Source organism: Notechis scutatus, chromosome 1, assembly GCF_049901735.1.
Source record: "Notechis scutatus isolate UNSWTSFEM ecotype Mainland chromosome 1, rNotScu1.2, whole genome shotgun sequence".
In the NCBI taxonomy this organism is placed as follows: Eukaryota; Metazoa; Chordata; class Lepidosauria; order Squamata; family Elapidae; genus Notechis; species Notechis scutatus.
In genome coordinates this window covers 271987301-272015168 of record NC_142009.1, presented here as the reverse complement: position 1 = coordinate 272015168, position 27868 = coordinate 271987301, and the positions used below count along the sequence as shown (strand labels likewise).

Below are 27868 nucleotides of genomic sequence, written 5' to 3'. Positions count from 1 at the left end.
AGTTGTAGCAACGTTTCGGCAGAATCTCATCTGCCATCATCAGGCTTCTGTATTGTGTTCGTCTGTGAGTCAGACTTTCACAGCCATTTCAGTTTTAAATTTGGGGCTAGCCTACTGCTGTGCCAGAATGTTTTTTTTTCTTCATCCTGATTGGTTGGGAGTCTTGGTCTGTGTTTACTGGTCTTGGAATTTGCTGTGTTCTGCTTGATTGGTGTTTCTAATATCTTCTGTCTGTTTTGTGGCTTTTTTTGTCTTTATTGGCTGGCAACATTGTGTTTCCTGTATTGGAGGCTTTTAGTGTGGCTTGGCTCCGAGTAAATGGATGGCTATCATTTATTAGGAAGCTAGGTTTCATCTGGGTGCCTGGTTGGGGTGTGTTTGAGCTGGAGGTATCAGGGGGGATCTGTTTGTGCCCAGGTGTTTGCCTGGCTTGTGGTGTGGATATTTTTTTGTTTGTGAGTGCAGGCTTCCAAATAATTGACAGTCTGGTGGAATCATCTCTTCTATTCATGCTTTCAGGTCTTTTTTCAATCTCTATGGCTTCTCTGATAATTCTGTGGCTAGGGTTTTCTATAGTGGCTAGGGTTTTGGTGCCATTGAATTCGATGATATGACCTGTTGCTTTCATGTGTTGGACTAGTGAGGAAGTGTGTTCCAGCTTTTTTACTGCATTTTTGTGTTCATCCAGGCGGGTACTTATTCTTCTGTTGGTCTGTCCAATGTATATGGCAGGGCATGATGCACAGGGGACTTAATATATGCCTTGGTTTTCCAGGTCAATTTTATCTTTGGGGTTTCTTAGGATGGCTGGTATTTTTCTGTCTGTTTTGAAGGCAGTCTTGATGTGATGCCTGTGTAGTATCTTACTGATTTTGTCTGTTGTACCTCTTATGTAGGGCAGGACAGCTGTTCCATAGGTCTGTTCATCTTCTAGGTCTCTATTATGTCTCAGTGTGTTTTTGTGGATCAAGCCGGTGATTTTGCTTTTGTGGAAGCCGTTAGCTGTCAGTACTTTAGTCAGGGTGCATAGTTCAGTCTTTATGTGTGTCTTGTCTGCCAGGCGTTTGGTTCTGGCGATTAGTGTTTTGGCCACAGAGTTTATCTGTGCTGGGTGGTGGTGGGATTGGGCGTTGAGGTAGCGGTTGGTGTGTGTTTTCTTCTGGTATATGATGTGTCCTCGTGTGCCATCTGTTTTTTGTAGATTAGTACATCTAGGAATGGTAGTTGTTTGTTTCCGTTTCCATGGTGAACTTGATTTTAGGCTGTGTGCTGTTTAGGTGTGTTAGGAAATTGTTTAGGTTTTCTTTTCCATGGGGCCAAATCACAAATGTGTCATCGATGTATCTTAACCATACTTTGGGTTTGTGGGTGGCATTAGCTAGGGCTCTGGATTCGAATTCTTCCATGAACAGGTTTGCAATGACAGGTGACAGTGGTGATCCCATAGGGGCTCCTTCAATTTGCTTGTATCTTTGTCCTTTGTATATGAAATATGTGTTGGTTAAGCAGTGTTCTGCTAGTTCCATGAGGTGTTTAGCTGGTTGTGCTATTCACTCAAGTCCCGATAAAAGAAACTCTTGAAATCATCAAAAATAAATACCAACCAGCTAAACACCTCATGGAACTAGCAGAACACTGCTTAACCAACACATATTTCATATACAAAGGACAAAGATTCCTAATAAATGATAGCCGTCCATTTACTCGGAGCCAAGCCACACTAAAAGCCTCCAATACAGGAAACACAATGTTGCCAGCCAATCAAGGCAAAAAAAGCCACAAAACAGACAGAAGATATTAGAAACACCAATCAAGCAGAACACAGCAAATTCCAAGACCAATAAACACAGACCAAGACTTCCAGCCAATCAGGATGAAGAAAAAAACATTCTAATACAGCAGTAGGTTAGCACCGGATTTAAAGCAGAAACGGCTGTGAAAGTCTGACTCACAGACGAACACAATACAGAAGCCTGATGATGGCAGATGAGATTCTGCCGAAACGTTGCTACAACTTTAAAAGCACAACTATAATGACGTGGGAAAATACCTGAACAAAGCTGAATACCATACATGTTACCCGCGAAAACTTAAGAATGAATATATATATATATATATATATGTTTTCTTAAGTTTTTGCGGGTACTTAGCTGAATGCCATACATATATACATATATACATATATACATACATACATACATACATATATATATATAAATTTTTTATATATATATATGTAAAATAAATGTTAAAGTATACTGCTATATTATAGATAATTATACAGAAGAACAGGGGAAAGCTTCCTATTAATAGAACTTTTAAAGTGTCTCCAGATCCCAGTTCTTAACCCAGCCAAAAAAGCTTGTGACCTGAGGGATCAAAACAAATATTTTGAAGTTGGTTGGTGTGGGAAGGGGGTAGCCCCAACATTGCTCTGCTTGCTGAGCTTTGCCAACCCTTCTATATGACCAGGACTCCCTTAATTGAGTCACCATCCTTGAGCCAAGTCTTATTCTCAGCCTTCACTGGCTTACCATTGCTCTAGTTTAGAGAGCCTGCAAAACACACATTCAATCCACCACTACGGTCAGGGAAGCACTTGATTTGATCAGATAGCTCCATCAAGAAATACGCCTCCTCAAGATGCTACAATTTTTAAACATCACGTATTTCCTCAGGGGAAGGCCATGTAATAATTAATTGGGCCATGCCACAATAAATTCAGGTCACCCTCATGATCACCCACTCCAAGAAGGGACTCTCTAGCCAGTTGTCCCACAGAGCATGGAAGAGCAGGCCTCTCACCAGCCTGCAGCACCAGATGGTAGCCTCCATATATTCATTCCCATTGACAAGATTCCACTCATGCACCCCCCCAGTGGATTGCCCTCGTCTTCCAGAAATTAAGGATATAAAAACCCAGGATGAGCCTTTTGAAGCAGGCTAAGCCAAGAAACAGGAATTCCAAAAATGCTTACTTTATTGTCACAGGATTTATTAACAAGAGTCTTGAAACCTTATCCAAGATTCCAGTCATATACTAAACAAAGTCAAGGCCGGAGTTCTTTTGAATTTCTTTCTCATACTTTCCTGTGTCTCTTCTCTTAAGTCCCTCTTCAACAGCTCACCCCTTCTTTCTCCTCTTAATACAGTCTCATACCTTCCCTAACCCGAAATTCCTTTACACCCATTGAAGTTGAAGAGCTCCCTCAAGTGGTGGCTCCCATCTTTACAGCCTCCTCACCAAATCCAATTCTCCGTAGATGTCACTTAGACTGATGACCATACTTAGTAGCCTGGGGAGTCTAGCGAAAGCAACAGCAAAGACCAAAATAAGCTTTCTGGAGCTGCACACAATACCTTCAACAAATTCCATATCTGGCAATGGGGAGTTCAGCAGTTAAATTCTGCTAATGAAGGACTGAAGAAAATATACCATAGCTTATGGCAAAATATGACTAAGGAACCTGTGACATGTCGGCATACAGGCTCACTTGCAAAGCCTGCACCCTGGTGAATGAAGTCTTGATCTCAGGGCATTCAAGCATTTTTTTTTAATGTTTGGTTGATCACCAAATGCATCTTTGGTCAACTTCAACCAATTACAAACTGGAAAGCTTCATTTCATGTTTTCCAACCAGAGAGAAAAGGCCACAAATGTTTTTACCAAAGATCTACCACAGACTTTCTGCAATTTCTTGCAATAATGCTCTCATTATTGCAATTATATGTGTGGAGAATGACAGGACCAGCTTCTGATTCAAATAGCAAAGTGTCAGAGCTTGAGTTTGGGGAAAAACTAAGCCCCCAACTAAAAAAGGTCAAGTGTCTATGGAGATTCTCAGTCATCCAGGTCAAGGTACTTTGTCAAGAGGCAACTGGACTTTCTGGTTGTTCTTTGAAGACATTTCACTTCTCATTCAAGAAGCTTCTTTAGCTCTGACTGGATGGTGGGGAATAGAAGGATTTATACTCCTTGCAGACAGCTGGTCATTTGCATTCTTGTAGAGTCATTGAGGCCACCTGGAGATTTATCTGTGTCTTCAGGGTCACCTACATCAGTGATCCCCAACCTTTTTATGCGCGCCCGGTACACGGTATCAGTTGGTATGCCGCGCCCGGTACCAGCATCAGCTGGGCGCCGCCATCTTGTTTTGATGAAAAAGTGCTTCCGGTGAGCTCACCAGAAGCACTTTTTCATCAAAACAAGATGGCGGCGCCAGCTCGTGAGCTTTTCCGGATAGAAATGGCTTTCTACCTGGAAAAGCTCACCCGGCTGGCGCCGCCATCTTGTTTTGATGAAAATGCTTCCGGTGAGCTTTCACCCGGAAAAGCTCACCGGAAGCACTTTTTCATCAAAACAAGATGGCGATGCCCAGCAAACCAGCGGCCCGGTAGGATTTGTTCCATGGACCGGTCCCGGTCCACGGACCGGTGGTTGGGGACCCCTGACCTACATAATGCAAATTCATAAATGCATGGCACAATATAGGAGAACAAACCCATCAGGACAAGATTCAGCAGTCCATTTAAAAGACAAAGGCCACTCTTTTGAAAATAGCAAAGTCCACATTTTGGACAGAGAGGAGCGCTGGTTTGAAAGAGGGGTCAAAGTGGCCATCTATGTCAAAATTAAACAGCCCTCTCTCAATAGAGGACATGACATCTATCTCCAGTCTACAATACAGTTCTCACACCAACAGTTCCAAGAAGGTTCCACACCCATTTGCACCACTCGGGTGACCCTGATGACATAGATAAACCTCCATGTGGCCTCAGTGACTCTAAAAGAATGCAAGAAGAAGGGCATTAATTCTCCTGGCCCCATGGCCCACAAGTGGAACTTTGGCTGGAATGGAAATTGTGGATGGCTTCCACTCTAGATTATCATAGTTCAGTAGACCTCCTCTTGTCCATATTTAAAATCTAGCTGCAAGTAACAGGGAAGAGACTCTCTGGATTGTTCTTTGCCTAATTTATAGCTCAGTCAGTTTTAGTGTTATATGCTAATTGGTTTGCAACCAAGCATATTGGAAATGTGCTGATTGCTTCTTGCTTTTTTGCTGCTGTAGGACACTTGGTCTGCAAAGCTTTATTGACCATAGTCTCCAGGTAGTTCAAGGTCAAATTAATGTACCAGACACAGAATAAGCCTGTCCCATGGAAATTCTGGGCCGTTCCACTAGAAACACACCTACCTTGGCAACCTTTGATACTACTGTCTTAGAGGATTACACCTATAAAACTTCCATAGGAACTTTTACTTATTTCTTCAATAAAAAAAACCTTACTTTTCAGCCAAAATTTCCTTTGGTGGAAGTTGTAGCTGTAAATGGTGCCTAGCAAGGACTAAGAGTGCTTTGAATAAAATATAATACCCTGCCTTCGGATATGTCCCATTATAAGACATCTTGACTTTGCATCAATTTTATTTAGCAGAGACAGGGCATCCACCTTATCAGGCATGGGCAATGTAGAAGGGAAGATGTGCAGGGAGCATCAGTATCTATAACCAATTATACAAGTATCACACATTATGCTTAGCTTTCTCAAGTGTATTTCCTTTTATGTCTCTTTTTTGGGTTATGGTAAAACTGGGAAACTTGCTACCCCCTCCCACATGCAGCAACATTAAGATATTTTTAAGATTCCAGTCCTGCCTCTGGATTAAATGGAAGGAAGATACCCCCCCCCTCCATAGGATAGTTTATGCTCTAGAACAGGGGTCCCCAACCACTGGGCCCCGGACCGTTATCGGTCCGTGGAACATTTTCTACCGGGCCGCCGGTTTGCTGGGTGCCGCCATCTTGTTTTGATGAGAAAGTGCTTCCGGTGAGCTTTTCCGGTTGGAAAGCGGCGTTTGGGTCCTGAAGGAATCCTCGCGCCTTAGTTTCATCGAAGAGGGGGCAGCTTCGAACAAAACTAAGGCGCGAGGATTCTTTCAGCACCCAAGGCAAGGCAAGCCGAGCGACCGTCCCGAAGCCGTCCCGAAGCCCATCGACAAAGGTACAAAGGAGGAGTTGAAGGTGGCGGGGAGAAGCGGGGGACGGCTGGCTGGCCGGTCGCTCGGCTCGCCTTGCCATGCGTGCTGATGCCGGTACCGGGCCGCGGATCATTTTGTGATGCCGGTACCGGGCCGTGGCACAAAAAAGGTTGGGGGCCACTGCTCTAGAAAACAGAAGGGCTGAAAAATGATGGAACTTAAAGGGGATCAGACATTGCCAAATAAATATGGTGACTACGAGTCTGTATTTCACAGAACAGATCTTATTTCTTACTAATACGATTAGGCTACTATAAAGGAATTTCTATTAGAAGATACTTCTTAGGTAAAATTGATCGCTGTTAGGCCTTTTGTTCATTCCTCTTTGCTGTCCACCCCTTGATAGGCAAAGAAGCCATGTTGCAGCAGAAGGATTATGAAACTGCCACCCTCTCGGAGATCAAAGCTGTGCTAAAGAAACATGAGGCATTTGAAAGTGATCTGGCTGCTCACCAGGACCGTGTAGAACAGATCGCTGCTATTGCACAAGAACTTAAGTATGGCTTCCACATTCACGCTGTTTACTTTTTGCGGGTTGATGCTCTTCTTCTCAAATTCAGCTCTGCTCCCTTTTTAAATCAGAACTTTAGAGAAGCACGAACTTGAATACAAAAATAAAATAAAAATCCGTTGGGATGAGAAAGGGAACTATGCACTGTGGCCGTGATGGCGAACCTATGGCACGCGTGCCACAGGCGGCACGCAGAGCCATTTGTGCGGGCACGCAAGCCCCAACCAAACGTACCTGCACTGCACATGCATATGCCTCCCAGCTGATTTTCAGGCCGTTTGAGGCCTTTTTCACCCTCCCAGGGGCTCAAGGGAAGCCTCTGCAGCCTTTGGAGGCCGAAAAATGGGCCTTCCGGAAATACCGGAAGTGCCGAAATGGACGTGCCGAAATGGGCCTGTTTTTTGGCCTCCAAAGGCTGCAAAGGCTTCCCTCGAGCCCCCAGGGGGGCAAAAACAGCCTCTAACAGGCCGAAAATCAGCTGAGAGAAGCGCGCGTGCATATTGCAGGTAAGGGAGGGTTGCGCATGCACATGCAGGGTGGGGTGGGGCGCATTACATTGTGGGTGGGGCGCAATACATTGCTGGCACACACACACACGCGTGTGCTATCGCGTGCACACGCACTTTTGGAACACCATAACAAAAAGGTTCTCCGTCACTGCACTACGGCTTCTAACAAACGATGAGAGATACATGGCTGGTGTGCATATTTCATCATTAATTTTTGAGACTTAATTTTGTCTGCAAGCTCAAATAAGGACAGCCAAGCCCATAAATCAGTCCTCCTCAATCTAGCACTGTCATTCCCAGCATTCCCAACCACTGTGGAAATAATAGTAATTAACTCTTGGGCATCAGGTTAACAAAGGCAACTATCAAGAGGAGATTAAAAACTATGAAAATATGTCAAATGAATTCTTTATGTATAAAAGTATTCTGGACAAAGCTGGTCAGAATGGATAGCAGGATCTTGGGTTACATGGACTTTGTTTTCTCCAGTGCAACTATTTTATAACCTTTGTGTGTCATCGATTATTTACATTGTTTCATAAAATATTTTATATTAATCTTCTACCAATGGGTCGGATAAAAGTTTTTTCTTTTCTCTCTTTTTTAAAATTCTTGTTTTTGTTAGTGAGCTAGATTATTATGATTCACCGAGTGTCAATGCCAGATGCCAGAAAATATGTGACCAGTGGGATAACCTTGGAGCTCTAACCCAAAAAAGACGAGAAGCATTGGAGGTAAAAGATATTTGCACGTTCTAGGGCTGCAATGTATTTTTCCTAGTTTTTCTGACTGTTACTCTCTTAAATTGTGGGAGCAGGAAAGTAAAAATTGACTTAATGGTCAATTATCTATCTCCTCTTTTTGTTAAATGGTGATAGAGGAATTTAGAAGGGAAGAATGAAGAATGTATACATTGCTGAGACCAGTGTGATGACCCAGAGTGTAACACAAACATAACAAAATCCAAAACGTAAATAAATGTCCTTTAATGCCTCCAACTTGGCCCCACTGTTCAATAATACTCAGTTGAAGATAAAACGTACTCAAAAATAGTCTTCAAAAGAAAGCAATACAGTCCGAACTTAATGAGCAGATAGAGGTGAAATAAAAAACCAAACAAACTACAATGAAGGAATTTCCACAATGGAACAGGAGAAGTATTTACCAAATTCAAGGAGATAACAAGACACAGTCTGTTGGAAGGACGCCAACCAAAATAACTTCAGACCAAAATAAAACACGCTTTGTTTCCAGCGTTTGCCAGTACACAGGTCCAAACTCTTATTCAGTTCTCACACCTGCAGCCCATGAAGAGGATCAAGGCCCTCTCCTCCCGAGGAGACACGTCTCTCCCTTATCCTCTCCTCCCTGCATGCCCTAGGATGGATAGGGAATGGGCCTGGGTCCTCCTCTGACTCCTCAGCCCTTCCGTAGCCTCCTCCGCAACCTCCGGAGCCACACTTCCACTCCCTGTCGGCTGTTCCTCCTCTCCATCAGAGTCAGTCTCCACCGGGGGCATGACAACCAGATTTTAAAGCTTATCAGACATCTGATACTATTTACACAACTAATTTATTACACACACACACAAACACACACACAGAACTTAAGAATGTATGAAGTGCTTTGCTATATATTCCCCCATGATCTGTGACATTTTTATACTCAGAGAACCATTCTAGATCATTACTTATTCTTTATATAAAAATGTATCTGTATATCTGTCTGGTTTGTGGACTGAGTAAAAGAGGAACATAATTTTGAAAATACCCTTTTTTAGAATACAAGAAAAAAGGATAAGCATGAAAAATACCCCAATCAGCTTATAGGAATGTGTAAAATGTTCCACCCTTACAAGAACTGTTCAAAATTGGCACATTTCTGAGAAGGTTAGAGCAGTGTTGAACCTGTTCTTTTGACCTGGTAAGGTCAGAACATTTTGCATCTTATTATATAGGTCATTCAATGTTCACAATAATATAATACCTACATTTTTGTCTTTTATGCATTATTTTTCTCTGGACTCATTACAGAGAACAGAAAAACTGCTGGAGACAATTGACCAGCTGTATCTAGAGTATGCCAAACGAGCTGCACCTTTCAATAATTGGATGGAGGGGGCTATGGAGGACCTTCAGGATACATTTATTGTCCACACAATTGAAGAGATTCAGGTATGTATGTTTGAAATACTGCCTTTTCAATCTTTGATTACAGTAGGTTCATGACACTAGCTCATGGATGTCAAACTCGTGACATCACCTCACCATCACATGACGTTTTGCAATGTTTTTCCTCTTCGCGGAGCTGGGGTAGGCATGGTCTGCATGTGATACATCCAGCCCGCAGGCCGTCAGTTTGACACCCTTTGCACTAGCTGATTCTGACACTGTCTTTCCAACAAAAAATAGCTTCACTTCTCCCACAGACACAGGCAGGTGACAATAGCTGCTATCCCTAAATGGATGAGAAATATTGGTGTATGTCAGTCCATACCACATATACAGCTGGGAGCAAACACAGAACATGAAGGAAAAAGTGTTTCTCAGTCCCTTGTTCCATGATCTATTTTATGATATTTGTAGGAGTGGATCAGTTTTCCTGATTTTATCCCATCTGCCACTAAAGTAAGTTGTCATGATTTAGTAAAGCTAGGGAGACAACTACACAGGATATTCTTCTTTTCCATGGATCATAGTTAAGAGAACATGGCAGAGGAGCGGCAATGAAGACCAAGTCATAATATGTATGTGTCAAATATGTCTCCCTTTTAATGCATACAAGCAAATTCTTAACTCAGATCTAATGCTCAAAGGAGAGATGAGCTATTCCATTTGAAAACATTAGTCTGGATATCTAAGAGAGTCAATAGTTGGTAAGCCATGGGACACGATTATTTTGGATGTCCCTGGACTTTGTAGAATCAATATGTAAGTTTGGTTATAGTGTATCAAGGATTTTCCTTGAATGAATGAGTGAAAAGGTGGACTTAATCACAAATGCATAGGGATGCTTTTATGTTTAAAAAGAAAAAAATATCCATTTCTGCTTCAGAAAGAATTAAATTTATCATGTAAATGATATAAAAATTTAGCTTATTAAATTATATAAATGATATAAAAAATTAGCCTCCAAGGTTATTAAAGAGAACTGTAAACAGCCACACTGTAGAAAAATGTATTTGAACCAAGTTTAAATTTTCCCTTTCCAAATTGTTTTTAAAAAATTCTAATCTCTGGAAAAGAAGTATTTTCTTACCATGCAGTGATGCCATGAAATTCTCTGTTGAGCTGTTATAGATAGATATAGATTTTTCTGTGTTATAATGTTATATTTTAGGGAGTGTTTCATTTCTCATTACTATGTTATTTTGTCTTGGCAGGGACTCACCACAGCCCATGAACAGTTTAAAGCTACCTTGCCAGATGCTGACAAAGAGCGACAAGCTATCCTAGGAATCCACAATGAAGTGTCAAAAATTGTCCAGACCTACCATGTCAACATGGCAGGAACCAATCCTTACACCACTATCAGCCCACAGGAAATCAATGGCAAATGGGACCGTGTGAGTCTTTTTTTCAAGATTAAGCTGCTTGTCCCTCTGGGTTTTCTGGCACCTTTTTGGTGGTTCATCCCAAGCATTTCTTTGTGGAGTAAATCTTCCTGAGTTCAGTGGGACTTCATTCTGCATAAGTATACATTGGATCTTCAACTTCAGTGTAAATTCTCTCAGGTGCCCAATATTTTGTTCAACTTTTCTGAGCTCTTGTTCTATAGGAAAGGAATCTTTGGTGTTGATTTCAAAAGCTAATTCTGAATTATACCTTATCCTTGACCTGTCAAAGGATAGATTATTTACAGAGAGGCATGATGGCTTAAACCAGCCTTTCTCTATCTGATGGCTATACAAGTATTAATAATGTGCTTACCAGAATTCTTAGCTAGCATGACCAACAGCTGGGAGATTTCAGTAGAAGTGGTCTGAATGTTTTTGGTAGGCACTAGATTGTGGAAAGGTAGTTATAGCTATTAGCGCTATGGCAGATTAAAATGATTTATTTGGAATTTATGTAGAAACTTTGGTATTTGTACTGGCTGATGTCTGGATGTGTTGAGTGTTGCACCTCATCTGTGGAGATTGTATTATTTGTGGGCACGACTTCAGTTTTATAGTAATAATGGTTTTATGTTCTGTCAATGTAGGAAATATTGCTTCACCAATTTCAGGAATCGTTTTTGTTTGTTCATGTTTAACAATACTGAGCAAACGATATTGAGTTTTTGTGTTTTTGCTAAAGGTGAGACAACTTGTTCCCAGGAGAGATCAGGCCCTGATGGAAGAACATGCACGCCAGCAGCATAACGAAAGACTCCGCAAACAATTTGGGGCTCAGGCCAATGTCATTGGGCCTTGGATCCAAACCAAGATGGAGGTAAAAACTTTTCCGCTGAAGATTTTACTGTTTCAAAACATATTCAAGCCAAAAAAATGAAAGAAAGATCTCCTAGGCTGCTTCCACGCTTGATTTGGGGACATTTTGACTCCTGCGCATCAGCTCTGCTCTTTGAGGATTAATGCCCTTCTTTTGACTTCACGTGGCACCACTGGTCTGGGGGAGGTTTTCAGCTGCTGAACTGATTAACTTCAGCTGCTACTCCATAGAAAATGCTGAAAGACGGTATTGTGTGTGTGTGTGGGGGGGGTGTATGTGTGACATGAGATGCTGAGCCTTGTGATAGCTCCTCTCGAAAAAAATAAATATTAATTTCCAGCCAAATTTATATCAAAGTTAAGGCTATTTGAAAGGCTATTTTACAAAATGACCTAACCTTGACTTCAAAAGGTAACATCATTGCAATAAATTTGAAGGTACTTTTGGAAAATTGTAGCCCTTCTCCTGGTGCTGATGGTTTCTTATGGATGGCAACTTGTTGCCTCCTCCTCATCTTTTTGCTTCTCTAGTCTTCTAAAGACAGGGGTCATCCAGCACTTTCCTGTCATCCCCTCTTTTCTTGCAAACGAAGATGGTCTTTGCCTATACCACAAAATGTGATGAGGCAGCAAAGTATAGGAGTGGGAACAATGCTTGCAGGACAGCGCACTTACAGGCTTCAAAGACATTGATGCTTAACTTCATATTTGCTTGCTTACAGTAAAAACTCACAAAGATGATTCAGCTAGATTAACTGCTTTATTGCAGGCATCAAAAAGTCGTTTACACATAAAAGAGTTCCTGAATATATGGTTTACATATACACTCTAGGTTAGGGGTCCCCAACGTCCAGGCCGCAGCCCACTACTGGGCCATGGCCTATTTGGAACTGGGCCGCATGACTGATGCACACATGCACATCAGTCATGGTGCATGCGTGCCAGTCCGCCACTTGCACAAGTTGAGCTGTTGAGCTGTGGACATGTGCACCTGTGCCTCCCACCACTCATGGCCCGGTTCCTCCCCTTCCCCCCTCCAGCCAGGCCACCAAGCTGCAAAGGTTGGAAACCGGCGCTCTAGGTCTTTTCCTCACAGTCTTTTGAATGAACAGAATTTCAGCTGTTCTCTTCTGGGCCTTGACATCAACCAATTATATTTGCAGCTTCACCAGTTCCAGCCTTATAAACTATCCTTGGAGAGTTTGGAGGACCAAAATGCTGGCTCTGCCATTTACTTACTTTTAACCCAGGGTCTCTATTGTCATGAAATTTTTAAGGATGCGCTAGTAGGAGGGACACTTAATAACTATGAAATTATGAGATAGACATGCTGTTTTGCATTTTGTATAGAGATAGAGCTTACTGACTCTGCACTTGATTAGATATAGCATGCAATTTAATATTCCTTTCAGCTTATCACAGAAGAACTCTGCCCCAGCACTGTAAGCAATTTTAGTATAGAAATTCTCCTGACGAGCAGCTATCTAGGGATTTTCCTTCCTCTGAACGGAAAAAAAACACATTGTTATATAGTGGTATTTAATGGCCAGTGCCAAAAATTCTCATATTGCTTCTGGATTAAAATTGTGTATATATATGTCTGTGTGGGCACAGATAGGTAGATAAAAATATCTCATTAAAATCAATAGGTTTCAAATGAGCTCATATTGTCATGTAACAATTCCACAAACAATAGTGTGTGTGTGTGTGTGTGTGTGTGTGGAAGCTTATATGAAGAAAAGTGAAAACTATATAAAATAGGCTTTGGACAAAGGTGAAATGTGGCAATGGCTGAAATGGGTTTGATAACCCTGTGATCAATAGCAGGGATATGCAACTATCTTGTGACTGAAAGCCCCATTTTTAAAAACAAATTCCAGTGTGATTATAGTATGGGACCTGATGTCACTGGAATGGATGGACCCAAATTTGTGGGTGTGTAGGTAAGAGGCCTGGCTTCTAGTACTTTAAGGCAACATTTTGCTCTTTAATCTCTCAAATGGGGAAAAAATGGCCTGATTATTTTGCAGTGGGTAAGTTAATGGATGAAGTGGGTGTCTTAAGATGTAAGGCACTCACCTTGCACCTTAGATATCTCCCTGCTAAAAAAGGCATTTTTAAAAAAAATAATCCAAAATTTTGGATCCTGCTCACTCTGGCATTATAAGATAGGTACACACCACAGGATGTAGAATGATTCTTGGCCCTGTACAGTGCCTTCATGATTCACTTGCTTAGATAGAAGAAACAGGCTTTGTTCAGATAAACATGAGAAATTTCCAATTTATTCTTGACTTTTACTTGGGCCAAGGATTGAGGAGAAAAACCTGAATCCCATGTCATTTGTACCATTTTCATGGAATTGGAATAGCATCTGAATGGGCCTTTACAATCAATTGGTTTCATATAATCAGCAATGAATTCATTATGCCACCACCTCTATGATCTAGGCATGCCAAAAGAATTTCAACAGAATATTGAGGTCACATCTGTTTGTCCAACAGAGCATTGGTATTCAGAATGATTTCTTCAGAATGTTGTTTGGGGACCGAGGACTGTGGAGAAATGAACATGAAATACATGTTGAGGCCACATTGAGATTTTGTATTTTAAATGTTTTTTCCAGATTTGTTCCTTTTTAATTAGCTTTGATTAACTTTATAATAGCTCATAACTGGACACCTCCCTGCATTGGCTGCAAACCATATTATGTGCATTCTTTGCCCTTTATTGCATTTTGCAATAATTTTATTGCGCCTATTGTTACATTTTATCTGAAAAGAAGTTACTGCCAATTATGAATTAAAGATTTAAAACACTTTCCTCCATATGCTGTCCTCCAAATGCATTGAACTTCATTTTATCATCTTGCAGCCAAAGATCTATTGCTTGGAGAGGATGGGAAATGCAGTTCAATATACTTTCATCAAGTTAGACAGCAATCTTAGTGATTAATATCTGAGATAAGAATTACACTATATTTTTCTGTAGTGAAATAGGTATGTAGATGTCCTTCAGTGGTAGGGGCAATCCCCATGATAGGTATTCTCCATCCACACCAGGAAAGGCATCCTTACATAAGATCTAGTGTTCTGTTCTGTTTACCTTTCCTCTAAAAAAAGCTTGTAAATCAAGTCAAATTCTTTTGAGACTGCAAGGCCTGTGGTTAAAGCATTTTAGTTCATTTAGGGAACAGTCAGAGCAAATGCCTTTCATGTTGGAACTTGTTACTTACCTCTCTGTTTCCTTTGGGCTCCTATAGGAAATTGGCCGTATCTCCATAGAGATGCATGGCACTCTGGAGGACCAGCTTAATCACCTGCGGCAGTACGAAAAGAGCATTGTGAACTATAAACCAAAGATTGATCAGCTGGAGGGAGATCACCAGCTGATTCAGGAGGCACTAATCTTCGATAATAAGCACACCAACTACACTATGGAGGTAAAAGGTTTGGAGTATTGTGTAAGCTTGCAAGGAAAGGACCTTTGAAGGAAATGAATGTTCATACTACACAGTCCTGTTGTGTATAAAAGGATTCCTTGCCAAAGAATGGCAGACCAATATCTATGGCTGACGCTGACATTGTGTAGAAATATAAACACATGCAATGCTATATTTGCTGTACTGTAAGCAAAGAAGGAGACCTCAAAAGTCCAGAATTTCTACTTGGATCTGCTTAGTTTAAGATAAACAGAGGAATGTCGGTGTGATTGGCAGCTGGTGTTCTGATATAATGAAGGTCGCACAGCACTTAGAGATTATTTTAGGCAGAGAAATCCTAGAGTTTAAGAGTCAGGGTACGCTTTTTTCAGAGCATAGTATGGTGGTTGAAACAAATGACTGCCAGGTAAGTCTTATCCATTCATAAAATAGCAATCGTAGTTAAGTGTGGCCAATTATGAAGCACCCATTTGTCACTTCATCCTTTACCGAATTGATGAGCTGTAACCCTGCAGGATGCTCACTCAATCTCCAATTTACCATAGGATTTTTTTATTTTATTTTTTTGGGGGGGTGCAAAATTTTCAAACAAAGCAATTAACTGCCTTTTTATTTTTCTGTAAACATTTAAGTTTCCTACAAGGAATATCAGTTTGGAGCCTGCCAGCTTCCTTTCCAATTTTGTCTAAAAGTAAGTAATATTTGAGATACAGGCAGTCCTCAACTTACGACCACAGTTTTGAGTCAAAAACCTACATTGTTAAGTGAGAACAGTGAGCGTTCCTCCTCTTTATGACTTTTCTTGTCACCTTTGTTAAGTGAATCATTGCAGGTGTTAACTTAGTAACACAGTTGTTAAATGAATCTGGTTTCCCCATTGAGTTTGCTTGTCAGAAGGTTGCAAAAAAAAAAAAAAAGATCAACATGGCCCTGGGACGTTGCGACCGTCATAAAAATGAACCAGTTGTCAAGCATCCGAATGTTACTTGGAGATGCTGCAACGGTCATAAGTGTGAAAAAATGAACGGTCACAAAATGAACTGTTGTAAGTCGAGGACTACCTGTATTTCAAAATGAGTGTAGAACAGAAAGCTTGGCAGGCTCCAAGTAAAGTGTCTTCAGGCTTGTTCTTCTCCATGTTGGAGATCCCAGGGGTAAAGAAAAAGCCCTCAGAGAATTAAAAAAAGGCGTTCCCCTTCACTGTGTCTGGCAATAATTACAGTATGTCAACTGCTGTTTCCAAGACTGTCTCAGGACCTAGTCATTTGCTTTAGAGACCCAGGTTCTTTTTTCTTTTTTTCATTATCAGAAGGTTGAAATACAGTGTTGTTGCATCAACCTCTATAAACAAGAACGCGGGGAGCAAAGATGCCTCTTTACCCACATAGACAGAAATAGAAAACAGAAATGGAGTAACTCTCCTTGAGCCAATGGGAAGATGTTGTGTATGTGTGCAGTTAATGAAAAAAACTGATTTATGCATGGCCCAATTCCAAATCGGCACGTTCTATGAAGCAAAGAGTTACCTGCTCACATTTAATAGAATGAATAACATGGCCATAAAATCTAGAAATACCTTTATCCCTAAGGTGGTTTTTAAAAAATTGATTCACATCTGTATTGATCCTTAGCCACATATGTATACCTTCTCCAGGAAGTCTATCCTCAACTGGGCCCTTCAGGGCTCTCAACGGTGCGCTCATCTTCACTGTAATTCAGTCATTCTCTTCTTCTCTTTCCTTCCACTTTCCTAGCATTATGGACTTCATATAAAGTAGCACCTTTTCCTATTAACAAATTGTATTTAAAAAGATACGTTTTTGTTCTCTGCAGTTTACAGTAGTTTATGCCTTTTTATAAGATTTGTTAGTCAGAAAAGATGCTACCAGACTCTTGATGTTTTCCTTCTGTAGACTAATATAGTTTTCTCCCACAGGACTTTCACCTAATATCATTACCCAAGTAACATTTGTTTCAAGATTTCCTTGACTTCATTTGAACTAGGCATCAAATACTGCCCCTCAGCTTAAGATGTCTGGAAATAAGTTATCTTTGTTTTTGTTTTTTCTTTCCAGCACATCAGAGTGGGTTGGGAACAACTCCTCACAACAATTGCTAGAACTATCAATGAGGTGGAGAACCAGATTTTGACTCGGGATGCCAAAGGAATTAGCCAGGAACAGATGAATGAATTTCGTGCCTCCTTCAATCACTTTGACAGGGTAAGATGAAAAGAAATAGCAATACTTGTAAGCATTCAAGAGGGGGTCTCCCTGGGCTGAATGAAAATTGAAGTCCCAAATCCTAGTATCAATCCAAATATTATTTTGAAATTATTTGTGAAACCCTTGCAGCCAGCATCTTTCAGAGGAACGATTGATAGAAGCAATTGAACTACGTACATAGTTCATTCATTTTCAATATTTGGCTCAATATTTCTTCTCAGATAAAATTTAAAGGCCCAGTCTCATTGGGCAAGTCTAGTTCTTAGTAGCTAATGATCACAGGGTTGTTTTATTATATATCAACAATTTATTTATATCTAATTCCATAGCTAGGTTTATATATTTTAGTTGTAAAACTCCTCAGGGAATGCACTTTGATCATGTATTTCAATATTTGACACTTAATCAGCATCATTCGCCATTTATAAGCCTTTTTGCTAGATTTAAGCCAAATGTCAGAAAAAAAAGTTCTTCACTTAAAGCATATATACCACTAAAATCAGAGCAAATTGGTTTTGCTGTGGGCAAGCAGTTATATATCCCTTTTAGAAACAGTCTTGGCTGTGTCTCCTCTGTTTTACATTTGTTTTTACTTCAGGAGGGTTTTTAGGACTTTCTCTCAAAAAGACCAAGGCCAACTTTCATAAAATAACCTGCACCCCAACTTAAAACACTCCAATCTAGGTAACTTGTCATATTCACTATGACCACAAGGGGCACATAGATAGACTTCTCAAGAACAGAAGTCAGATCATGATCTAATAATATGCACTGAAACTCGACTCTGTTTAATTCTTTGCCTTAGCTGCAGTTCAATAGAGCTTATATGTACTGTGGGATTTCTTGATTTCCATTTTAATACTATGCTGGTTCACATGAAGCAACAATTGGTGGCACAGAGGTTAGAGTGCAGTACTGCAGGCTACTTCTGCTGACTGTCAGCTGCCTGCAATTTGGCAGTTCAAATCCCATCAGGCTTAAGGTTGACTCAGCCTTCCATCCTTCCGAGGTGGGTAAAATGAGGACCCAGATTGTTGGGGGCAATATGCTGACTCTGTAAACGGTTTAGAGAAGGCTGTAAAGCATTATGAAGTGGTATATAAGTCTAAGGGCTATTGCTATTATCATATCTATTGATATCTCCTGTGATTGTGTGTGGCTAAGATACTACAGAACGTGATTTGTTTAGCATTTGCTATGAATCATAAATTGGGGGTTGTTTCTCTAGAATTATTTTCTGGCTTCTTCATTGATTGGTTTCAAGATCAACATGTGAACCATTTTTTTAAAAATAGCTATATGTATGTATTTCTAAATTGAAGATGAACATAGAAAGTATCAAATAGAATTCTAATGCAGATGTAGGCTCCTTGATTAAAAATTACTGCACTTGGTTAAAATGTAGTTACTCGTAAAGCTTCTTAAGCCCTATTATTTATTTCAAAAGATTTTATTCTTATTTTGAGAGCACGATCTTGAATTCGTTGTCTTTGTGTGCTTGGCTGCTGGGTAAACATGGCAATTCTAAAGTTATATAATCAGTGATAAGCGGTGATACGAGAGGCAAAGCCACTTTCAACGCTTGCTATTAGCAGTGGTTGTTATGCGCACACTTGGCTAGTCAGGTCACATTTTATGAATAATATTTTTTTTAATGCATTGCCCCAGTGAAATGGTAACACGGTGTCTAACTTGTGCACTTTTTATTCTCCCTCCCTCTGTCTTTTTCTGCATGCCATTCTTCTTTCATGTATCTTCCTTCATTCACTGCATGTTGCACTTCTATTCCCCACCTCATCTCTTTTTTTGTTTCTTGGTTTTACATCACCACCAATGCATGTCCTGCTATCTGATACACTGCATAACCAGGACCACTCCGGCACTCTTGGCCCTGAAGAATTTAAAGCCTGCCTCATCAGCTTGGGTTATGATATTGGAAACGATGCACAGGTACTGAATGCTAGTGGGGAACATCTCCAGATATTATGAGGAAATAACAATTTTTTCTCCTCTTTTGTTTTGTTTTGTTTTAATCCATCTCTTGTCAATGCTCTTATATTTTGTTGCACATATTTCCATGTATTACTTTCCGGTTTTCCCACAATTCCACTGTGCTGTTTCTTTTTATGCATTTTCATACTTCTGTGTTAAACTTTCAATTTGCTTAATTCCCTAAAATCTTGCTGTCTTGCCTTCACTTTTCCATTTTCCATTTCTTTTATATTCCCATAACTATTTTTCTTCTTGTCTACATTTAAACGTCCATCTCGTCTTTGCAAAAAATGTCCAAATCTTATTTTCTCAATTTATTTTTAATGTTCATTACATGCAATGCTTTATCTTCCATTCCTTCTTAATGCATATCCATTTCTTATAACATCTTATATGGGTTCATCTCTTCTTGGACTTTTCTCCCCATTTCTGTTTCTTCCTTCTCCCCGCTCTCCCTTTGTTCTTCTGTTTTTAAATTCCTCTTTGTAGAAGAAGACTGGCATAATGGATGCTGAAGATTTCCACACCTTCCTTATCTCCATTGGTTACAATATGGTAATGTAGCATCAGCAGCACTTCTTTTCATATTGGTATAGTTGGCCCTTTAAAAGGGAAAGGGCATACATCAAAAAAATTAAGGTAAAAATACACCAGTCCATGATTTTCAAATAGAAAATAATTTAAAATCTTACATTTTTTTTAAATTGTGCTGAAAGAGAATTAATGCCTATTAATTACAGACAGAAGTGTCTAAACGCGAGCTAAGTTTTTCAAAAGAAACAGAATGTTGCCTGATATTAGTTTATTTGGGAATCTTCTGAATAAAAGAAATAGTAAAGACTGAATCAAAATTATATAAGGTCTATTCTCACTGGCTGCTTTTCTGAAAGAATTAATGTTCATTACTAGACCATCATGCAAATGCATAACATTTCCTTTCAAAAACCACTTCCTTTCTGCTGAGGGAGTGGTTTTATTTTTCTAGATTGAAATTTTAAAAGTGTTAATTCCTTTAAACATTGTGAATGTAGACATATTCTGCCACTACTCTAGGAGATATCTAGCTGCGCATTTAACATGTACTCAATCCAAGAATCACGTGAGTAGAAAATATTAAAATGACAGTAGCCCAGAATGCATGCCCGCTAATCAGACCAGTGACACCCACCTGCCATTAGCATTCAGAAGGAGCCAACACACATTTCTGCACCACTTGTAGGTACGGTGTGTAATGTAGTACCTATAATCCAGTGACATCTCCACTCCAATGACCCCATCTGGGCAGTTCAGCTTCTGTTTCGATCATAGTGGATGTGTTTCCATATTAATGGAATTTGCCCTCAATCCCGCAATTCCTCAGCCAAGACATTTTTGTACACATATTTGGGTTGTCGGCATCTTACAGTTCAGTGGTTATGTGTTCCACTAACAGCAGCTGACTGCTCTAACATTTGTAAGGCACACATAGAGATAAGCTTTGGTGATCAAATTCAGGTTAGCCCTGATTTTTGGAAAGCTTTCTGATCTCATTGCATTTGCAGTTAATCATGGTATGACTGAATTTTTACTGGAGAGGATGCTTTGTTGAACTTGATGTGAAAACATCTGAATGTTTTTCTGTCAAGTCAGAAGGTCAGGCCAGATGTCTCAGTAGAAATGATAAAATACATTACTTGTGAATGAACTTATCTTGATGTTTGAATGTCAGTGACTGCTATGGGCTAACCTTATAGGCAGCAACTCAGAAGTTCTTTTATCCAATCCAGTGGTTTCTAGTCTTTCTAACCCAGAAGTCTCCAAACTTGGCAACTTTAAGATTTGTGGACTTCAACTCCCAGAATTCTCCAGCCAACATAGCTGGCTGGAGAATTCTGGGAGTTGAAGTCCACAAGTCTTAAAACTGCCAAGTTTGGGGGCTCCTGTTCTAACCCTTAATACAACCAGTTGTCACTGTATTGGGCTAATCCCCATAATTTTCAAAGAGTTAAACTACAGGTTTCAATACATTAGTATCGGGTTATAAAGCTGGGTATGACTTAATTACAATCTGCATATAGCTATACTTTACCAAAAATGAAATATTACATTTTATAAGTAAAAGCTGTTTAGTTGTTTCACCAATGGGATTGCAGAGAAAAACGGCCTTAAAAAATATTTGAAGACTCCATAGATAGAAATCTCAGTAGCCCTTAATTTGGAAATTATGCCTCATTTGAATGATATGGGTAACCAAAGCGGAGGCAGGGTTGAAAAGGAACCTCTAGGAAGAGTAGAAAAAAGAAAACAGTTATAGGAAGGAGGGTTACAAAGTTCAGCAGAGTGCTGAAAAACTGGAGATAGGCAAAAGATGAAGAAGGCAAAACCTGCCAGAGCTTTTTTTTTTTTTTTTTTTTTGCTGAAGTCATAGCATCTTCTAGGGAGAAATTTCAGCAGGTTGAATGAGATTTGTATATATCTGTTGGGAAGTAATACAGAGGGGAAAGAAGTACAGAATCTGATATTTCCTTTTCCGAGCCATGTGAGTCTCTAACCCTAATCCTTCCCCCTTCCCCTTTTTTGTCAGATTGTATTTTATTTTGAGAGGGGGAGTTAAAATGTAATAGCTATATTTTAAAAAAAGGCAAAAATAGCCTCAGACTTGTTGGATTCGAGTCCCTTGTGCCTACAAAAGGCATTCAGGTTCACTCTAGTTTTGGGCTGAGCATCTTGCCCTTTGCATTAGTTGCTCTTCAATCTGGTTAAACCTATGCTGATTGGGGATGATAGACATTTTAGACTCATGCATTTAAAGGGTAGGGAAATTATTCCAAGGAATATTGTATAAGTGCAACAAATTTCTATTCAATTATTTCCTGCCACCTTTGGATTAAATTGTTGCTGAATTTTATTTCCTGGCCCAGGGTGAGGCAGAGTTTGCTCGAATCATGAGCATTGTGGATCCCAATCGTATTGGAGTGGTGACATTCCAGGCCTTCATTGACTTCATGTCCCGGGAAACAGCAGATACCGATACAGCTGACCAAGTTATGGCCTCTTTCAAGATCCTGGCTGGAGATAAAGTGAGTTCAGGTTGAGTGAAAAGAATGCTGATTTGTAGCAAAATGTAAGCTTGATTTCAGGCTACTAAAATATAAATACAAAAGGAAGATCTTAGTGCGCTCTGTCTTGCGTGCATACACACACACACACACACACACACACACACACTTAAGTGAATCAAATTTCTCCAATTGACTATTGGAAGCCAACTGGAGAAGTCACAAATTTTGATCACATGCCCATAAAACTCTACAACCATCATAAATGTGAGCTGGTTGTGATCATGTGTCTGCAGGGATGGTGCAACAGGACAGGTTATAAGTCACTTTTCGTAAAGCTGCCATAAACTTCTAATCTTTGTTAAATGGTGATGTCAAAGACTACTTATAGAAGAAAGCCTGTAAGAATCTGCTTTAGGCTCTGGCAAGTCTACCTGACTTTTCCTAGCACTTTTCCCAAATTCTGTAACAAACTTTTGGGAATCAATTGAAATTTTCTTCAGTTATTCTAGTAGGATAATTAATTATTTAAATGTGGTTTATTCTAGCAAGGGACTGAATTTCAAATCAGGAAGTGCCTGATTTGAATTTAACATTTATCATAAATTGTTTAGGTGCTTTTTGGCAGATCTTTTTTGTTCTACTTCAGTTGCTCTGTTTACAAGACCTAGTTGACATCATTTGGATTTCATGGACCCTCTGTCTATTGTCTGACATGTTACATGTGTACGTACACACAGCACACAGCTTTTTTTTAAAAAAAAGTAAGAATTTTTAAAAAGAAACAGATCCTAAGCATCCCTAAGGAAAAACCTGATCTCTTTCATGTAAGTTTCACCCAGCACTCATTTGCATTTTAAAAACAAATGAACCTGTACCCTCAACTGCGGTTTTCTGTAATACATCCAATTAAAGAGAAAAGGAATTGAATTAAACTGTTTAGCAAATAATGTTTGCTTGATATCAATAAGCTAAAGCTTTTAATAAGCTAAAATGAAAATCTGTGTATTCTCTTGCAGAACTATATCACTGTGGATGAATTACGGCGGGAACTGCCTCCAGATCAAGCTGAATATTGCATTGCTAGAATGGCACCTTATACTGGGCTGGATTCTGTACCTGGTGCCCTGGACTACATGTCTTTCTCAACAGCTCTCTATGGCGAAAGTGACCTTTAACTAACACCTCTCTATCCACCACACCACCTGACCCTGTTCCATCCAGGTGCACTTTTCGTTCTGTCTGCAAACAGGCTCTGAGCTACCTTCTTGTCCCCCTTTTTGCTTCCACATCAAAGAACAGCTTTCCTTTGGGATGGGCAGGGAAGGTCTTGGAATGAAATAGCCAGTCACAGCCTTGAAAAAGGGCAGTTTCCAAAATTTGCAGGGGGAGGCGGGACGAGGTTACATTTAAGCAAACTTATTTTATTATAGAAAAAGTATTTTTCTCGAAGGTTGAAGCATAAATAGAAAAAACATTTAAAGTATTACACCAAATATGGCTGGTGAGGAAGTCCCGTCCCCCCCCCCCCGTTTTTTCCCTTTTGTTCCAACATAGGAAATGGAGGTCAGTGTTGTATTCCATTCTTATACCTGAAGCCTGGCACGCTTCTTCTATCCTGAGTCAACTTTCTCACCTGTCTCTTATTTCTTTATCATACTGTTTTACAGAGAAGGAGATGGGCAAGTGCATGTATTGCTGGTTCACTCATTTCATGAAAATATTTTACAATAAAACTTTTTGAGATTGCTGTGGTTTTTTTAGGGAAAAATAATGTACACAGCTCATGTTTTCATATTTAATTAAAATTACAATCTGCCTATCTGTATTGTTGCTGAAACTTGTCTAGTCTCCAAATATGGCGCTTGAGTTGGCATCTTTGATATTGCTTGTCACAGACCATATTAAAAAAAATCTTGTAATAACAAATCTAGATGTCATTATTTTGTCTGTTTCACTTACTTAACTGTTTAGCTAGATTTTTAAATACATGTTTGACCATGTGGGAAGGTACAATATTCAAATATTATATTTTTTAAAAAACAGCAAAACCCCAAAACATATCCCTCTTTCTCCTTTGAATGCGTTGATGTTTATATCCCTAGTGTTACCAAGTCTAGGCTGAGAAGCTAAACAGCTTGCATAGTATGTGGCTGAGAAACTCCTAAGGAATAACAGGGCAATATGCTAGACCGGAAGTCAAAGAAATACCCTGGAAAACAGCAGCTGCACTTCCATGTTGTTGCCAAGAGAATTATATAGATATATCAGTGAAGTCACCATGAGACAGGAGAAAGAGAAAGCAAGAAATACAAGAGTTAGTGGAACACAGGGGTTAAGGTGCTGGACTGAGTGTAATTCTCCTTTTAGACCCATAAGCTGACTGGGTGATTTTGGATCAGGGATTTTCAGCTCTTGATTGGGAAGTTAAAAAAACTTCTACCAACTCACACTAGATCGTTGTGATGCATTACGGTCCCAAGAATTTATCCTGCAAGATAATAATTTTTATTAGCATACCAGTAATAGCATATTAACATAAATAAATAGAAAAGTATACAATTGAGATGACACCTTAACTTACTGTGTGTGTGTTTATGTATATATTTATTCAATAAATATATACCTGTACTATTTTATTCAGTAAAACCAATTCCTTAGTAAGAATGCATAGGAGTAATGTTAACTCCCATCTGTCTTGATGAGTTACCCCAGTATCTCTCATTCGAAGACAAAGACCTTAATCTCCCATATTCTTATTATTCTACATTTGATTCTACAATGCATAAAAGTTAGATTTTAGAAAATATATTATCAACATGCATCTCTACTAAATCAATCAATCTAGTATTTGTGAGGAAGAAATGTTTTTCTCCTTTACCACATTTTCCCCCAAGAGTATTTGGGTCTGTGTAGGTGATATGGATTCTTGTTAGAGTACTATAATTTAATTGTTGTTCCAAAAATAAGATTCCTGCTTAAGCAGTAATCTACAAATCCACAGGGGGTACCTGTTTTTTTTTCCTTGGCTTTATCCAAATAACACTGGCTGATTACAAGAATTCTCCTTCTGAATACACTCAACCGCTTTATCTTTATTATGATAACATCCCTTTATTATGTATTATGTCATTGATTTTATATATATATATATGTATGTATGTATGTATGGCATTCGGCTTTGTTCGGGTATTTTCCCACGTCATTGTAGTTCTTTTAAAGTTGTAGCAACGTTTCAGCAGAATCTCATCTGCCATCATCAGGCTTCTGTATAGTGTTCGTCTGTATTATATATATATAATGTTTTCTTAAGTTTTCGGGTACTTACATGTATGGCATTCAGCTTTGTTGGATATTTTCCCACGTCATTGTAGTTGTGCTTTTAAAGTTGTAGCAACGTTTGGCAGAATCTCATCTGCCATCATCAGGCTTCTGTATACAGAAGCCTGATGATGGCAGATGAGATTCTGCCGAAACGTTGCTACAACTTTAAAAGCACTACAATGACGTGGGAAAATACCCGAACAAAGCTGAATGCCATACATACATACATACATATACACACACACACACACACATATATATATGCATGCTTATTTTTAAGGCAGTAATAGATTTAAGATAATACTCTGGTAGAAGCTCAGGAAAAAAAAATTGAGAATATCTAGGAGAATCCATAGCACTTGCTTTTATATACACATGCACAAAAACTTCAAATATTTTATTCCTACCATTGGTTTAGCAATGCTCTTAACTATTTATTATGCCTTATGTGATGTAAAGGTGATCTGTTTAAAATTAAAGTTGAATGCAGCTTATAAGTGCAATTACAAACTTCCCTAAAAGCTCTTTGTAGTTGTATCAATCAGTTTTCTTTCATAATTTCAGGAGACTTAACTTTCAAACACAGTTGGGTTGCCGCTAAACAGACAGATAGAATATACATGCAAATCATATGAAGTTAACCGTTTAGTAGTATTCTACTGGAGTTCTTACCAAACCCCATGTTTCATACACAGTAATAGGACAGCATTTTCCAGATACTGCTAAACTGCAACAATAAGCAACCCCATCCAGCATTGTCAGCAATTAAATATACTGAAATAACATGTAGTTGAGCAGTATCTGTTGCATCTTCCTGCCATACAGCCTAATCTGTTGAAGGGAGGGGTATTTTATGTCAAATATTTGAGGAATAAGTGAGCATATTTGTGTATTTAAAATTATCCCCCTTCTATCACTTCTGAGCGCTCAATAACACAAAATGGAGTTAAAATTTCAAACATTGAAATAAAATCATAGGGATGGAAGATTGTTTCAAACAAATGATTGTTCAACTGTTGAAAACTTGAGAATGGAGCACCTTCAACTGCCAAAGGCATGCAAAAGAAAAAATTCCTCATTTTGGGGGCGTGCATAAGCGCACCAACGTGCCTACCGTCCCTGTCCTATTGTTTCTCTTATTCTTCTTATATGTACCCATTTCATGTATTCACAACTATGTATACATTTATACTTATTATCTTGTAAACAATTGGCAAATAAAATAAATAAATAAATAAATTTTGAATGTAGATCTCCCTCTAAAGCTTCCATCCATTGGTTCTGGTCCTACCCTCAGGTGCTATGGAGAATGAATCCACATTTTCTCTGTGACAGCCCTTTAATTATCAGGAGATGGTTGTTGTCTCCTCTTTGCCTTTTTGTAAGGCTATAAACACTGTTCCTTTAACCATTCTTTGTAGGATTAACCTCCAAGCACTTCACCATCTCTGGTCCTCTGCATTCTTTCCAGTGCTGCGCATCCTCTTTATATTATGGTAACCCAAACTGACACAGTATTCCAGGTGCAATCTGACCAGTGCATTGTGGAAGTAGCACTTCTCCTGATCTTGATAGTATACTTCTGTTGGTGCAACCCAGGGTTGCACAGCTTCAGCAGTTTCAGTGCACTGCTGGTTCATATTTTAATCTGTGGTCTAGCAGAACACCCAGATGCTTCTCACAAGTACTATCATCCATCTTATGCTTGCATCTCTGGTTTTTTTCTGATTGCAAAATGTTAGTTTTCACTATTGAATTGTATATTCTTGGAAAACGCTGGATCTTCAATTTTACACGTACAGTATAAATATCCCTCCCCACACACACACACTCAAAACAGCTTGTAGCTTTTGCAGGGATACTCCAGTAATCTCTTTCGTCCCATCAATTCAGATTATCCATTGATTTTCCATCCCATTTCCCTCAACTTTGCCGAATACAATTATTTTTTCTCATCCATAGTCTGTTCATACCACATGCCCAAAGTAATACATTTCAATTTGCTTGCTCTTCATCCCTATGGAACAATGTTACTTTATTTAATTGGTTCTTAAAGCTCAATAGTTCTTTAAACATTTCAAAAACTATAATTTGAAGACATTGTAATTATCTCACTTTTGGTCTTCAACATGCATTACCTTGGAAGGACCACTGCATTAACTATTCTGATCTTTGTTGTCATCCTTTAAAGCAAGGGTCCGCAAACTTGGCAATTGTAGACTTGTGGCTGGCTGAGGAATTCTGGGAGTTGAAGTCCACAAGTTGCCAAGTTTGGAGACTCTGCTTTGAGTCCTGGTTTTGTCTTTCTAGAAACTGGGCTGATAAAACCGTATTCCAGCCAGAATCTTATAT

At 39.4% G+C, this 27868-nt stretch overlaps 1 protein-coding gene and 1 long non-coding RNA gene across 9 annotated transcripts in view; one reads left to right on the top strand and one right to left on the bottom strand.

The window, feature by feature from the left end:
- ACTN1 (actinin alpha 1) overlaps positions 1–24121 on the top strand; it is a 119796-nt gene extending 95675 nt beyond the window's left edge. For 4 of the 8 annotated variants that reach the window (XM_026671127.2, XM_087951592.1, XM_087951588.1 and 1 more), the window contains 10 exons: positions 6390–6540; positions 7689–7797; positions 9097–9237; positions 10446–10628; positions 11362–11496; positions 14758–14937; positions 17013–17159; positions 19032–19112; positions 22055–22213; positions 23212–24121. In XM_026671127.2, the coding sequence (XP_026526912.1) occupies positions 6390–6540; positions 7689–7797; positions 9097–9237; positions 10446–10628; positions 11362–11496; positions 14758–14937; positions 17013–17159; positions 19032–19112; positions 22055–22213; positions 23212–23370 (1445 nt within the window). In that variant the 3' untranslated portion in view covers positions 23371–24121. Of the gene's footprint in view, positions 1–6389; positions 6541–7688; positions 7798–9096; positions 9238–10445; positions 10629–11361; positions 11497–14757; positions 14938–17012; positions 17160–19031; positions 19113–19643; positions 19710–22054; positions 22214–23211 lie in introns of all 8 variants that reach the window. The other 4 variants (XM_087951591.1, XM_026671129.2, XM_026671130.2 and 1 more) reach the window with 2 other exon arrangements.
- On the bottom strand, positions 19204–26599 carry LOC148133376 (uncharacterized). Its single transcript, XR_015746719.1, has 2 exons — positions 26556–26599; positions 19204–24683 (listed from the first exon to the last, which is right to left on the bottom strand). It is a non-coding gene; the product is annotated as an uncharacterized LOC148133376 (long non-coding RNA).
- Between the last annotated feature and the right edge of the window lie 1269 nt (positions 26600–27868).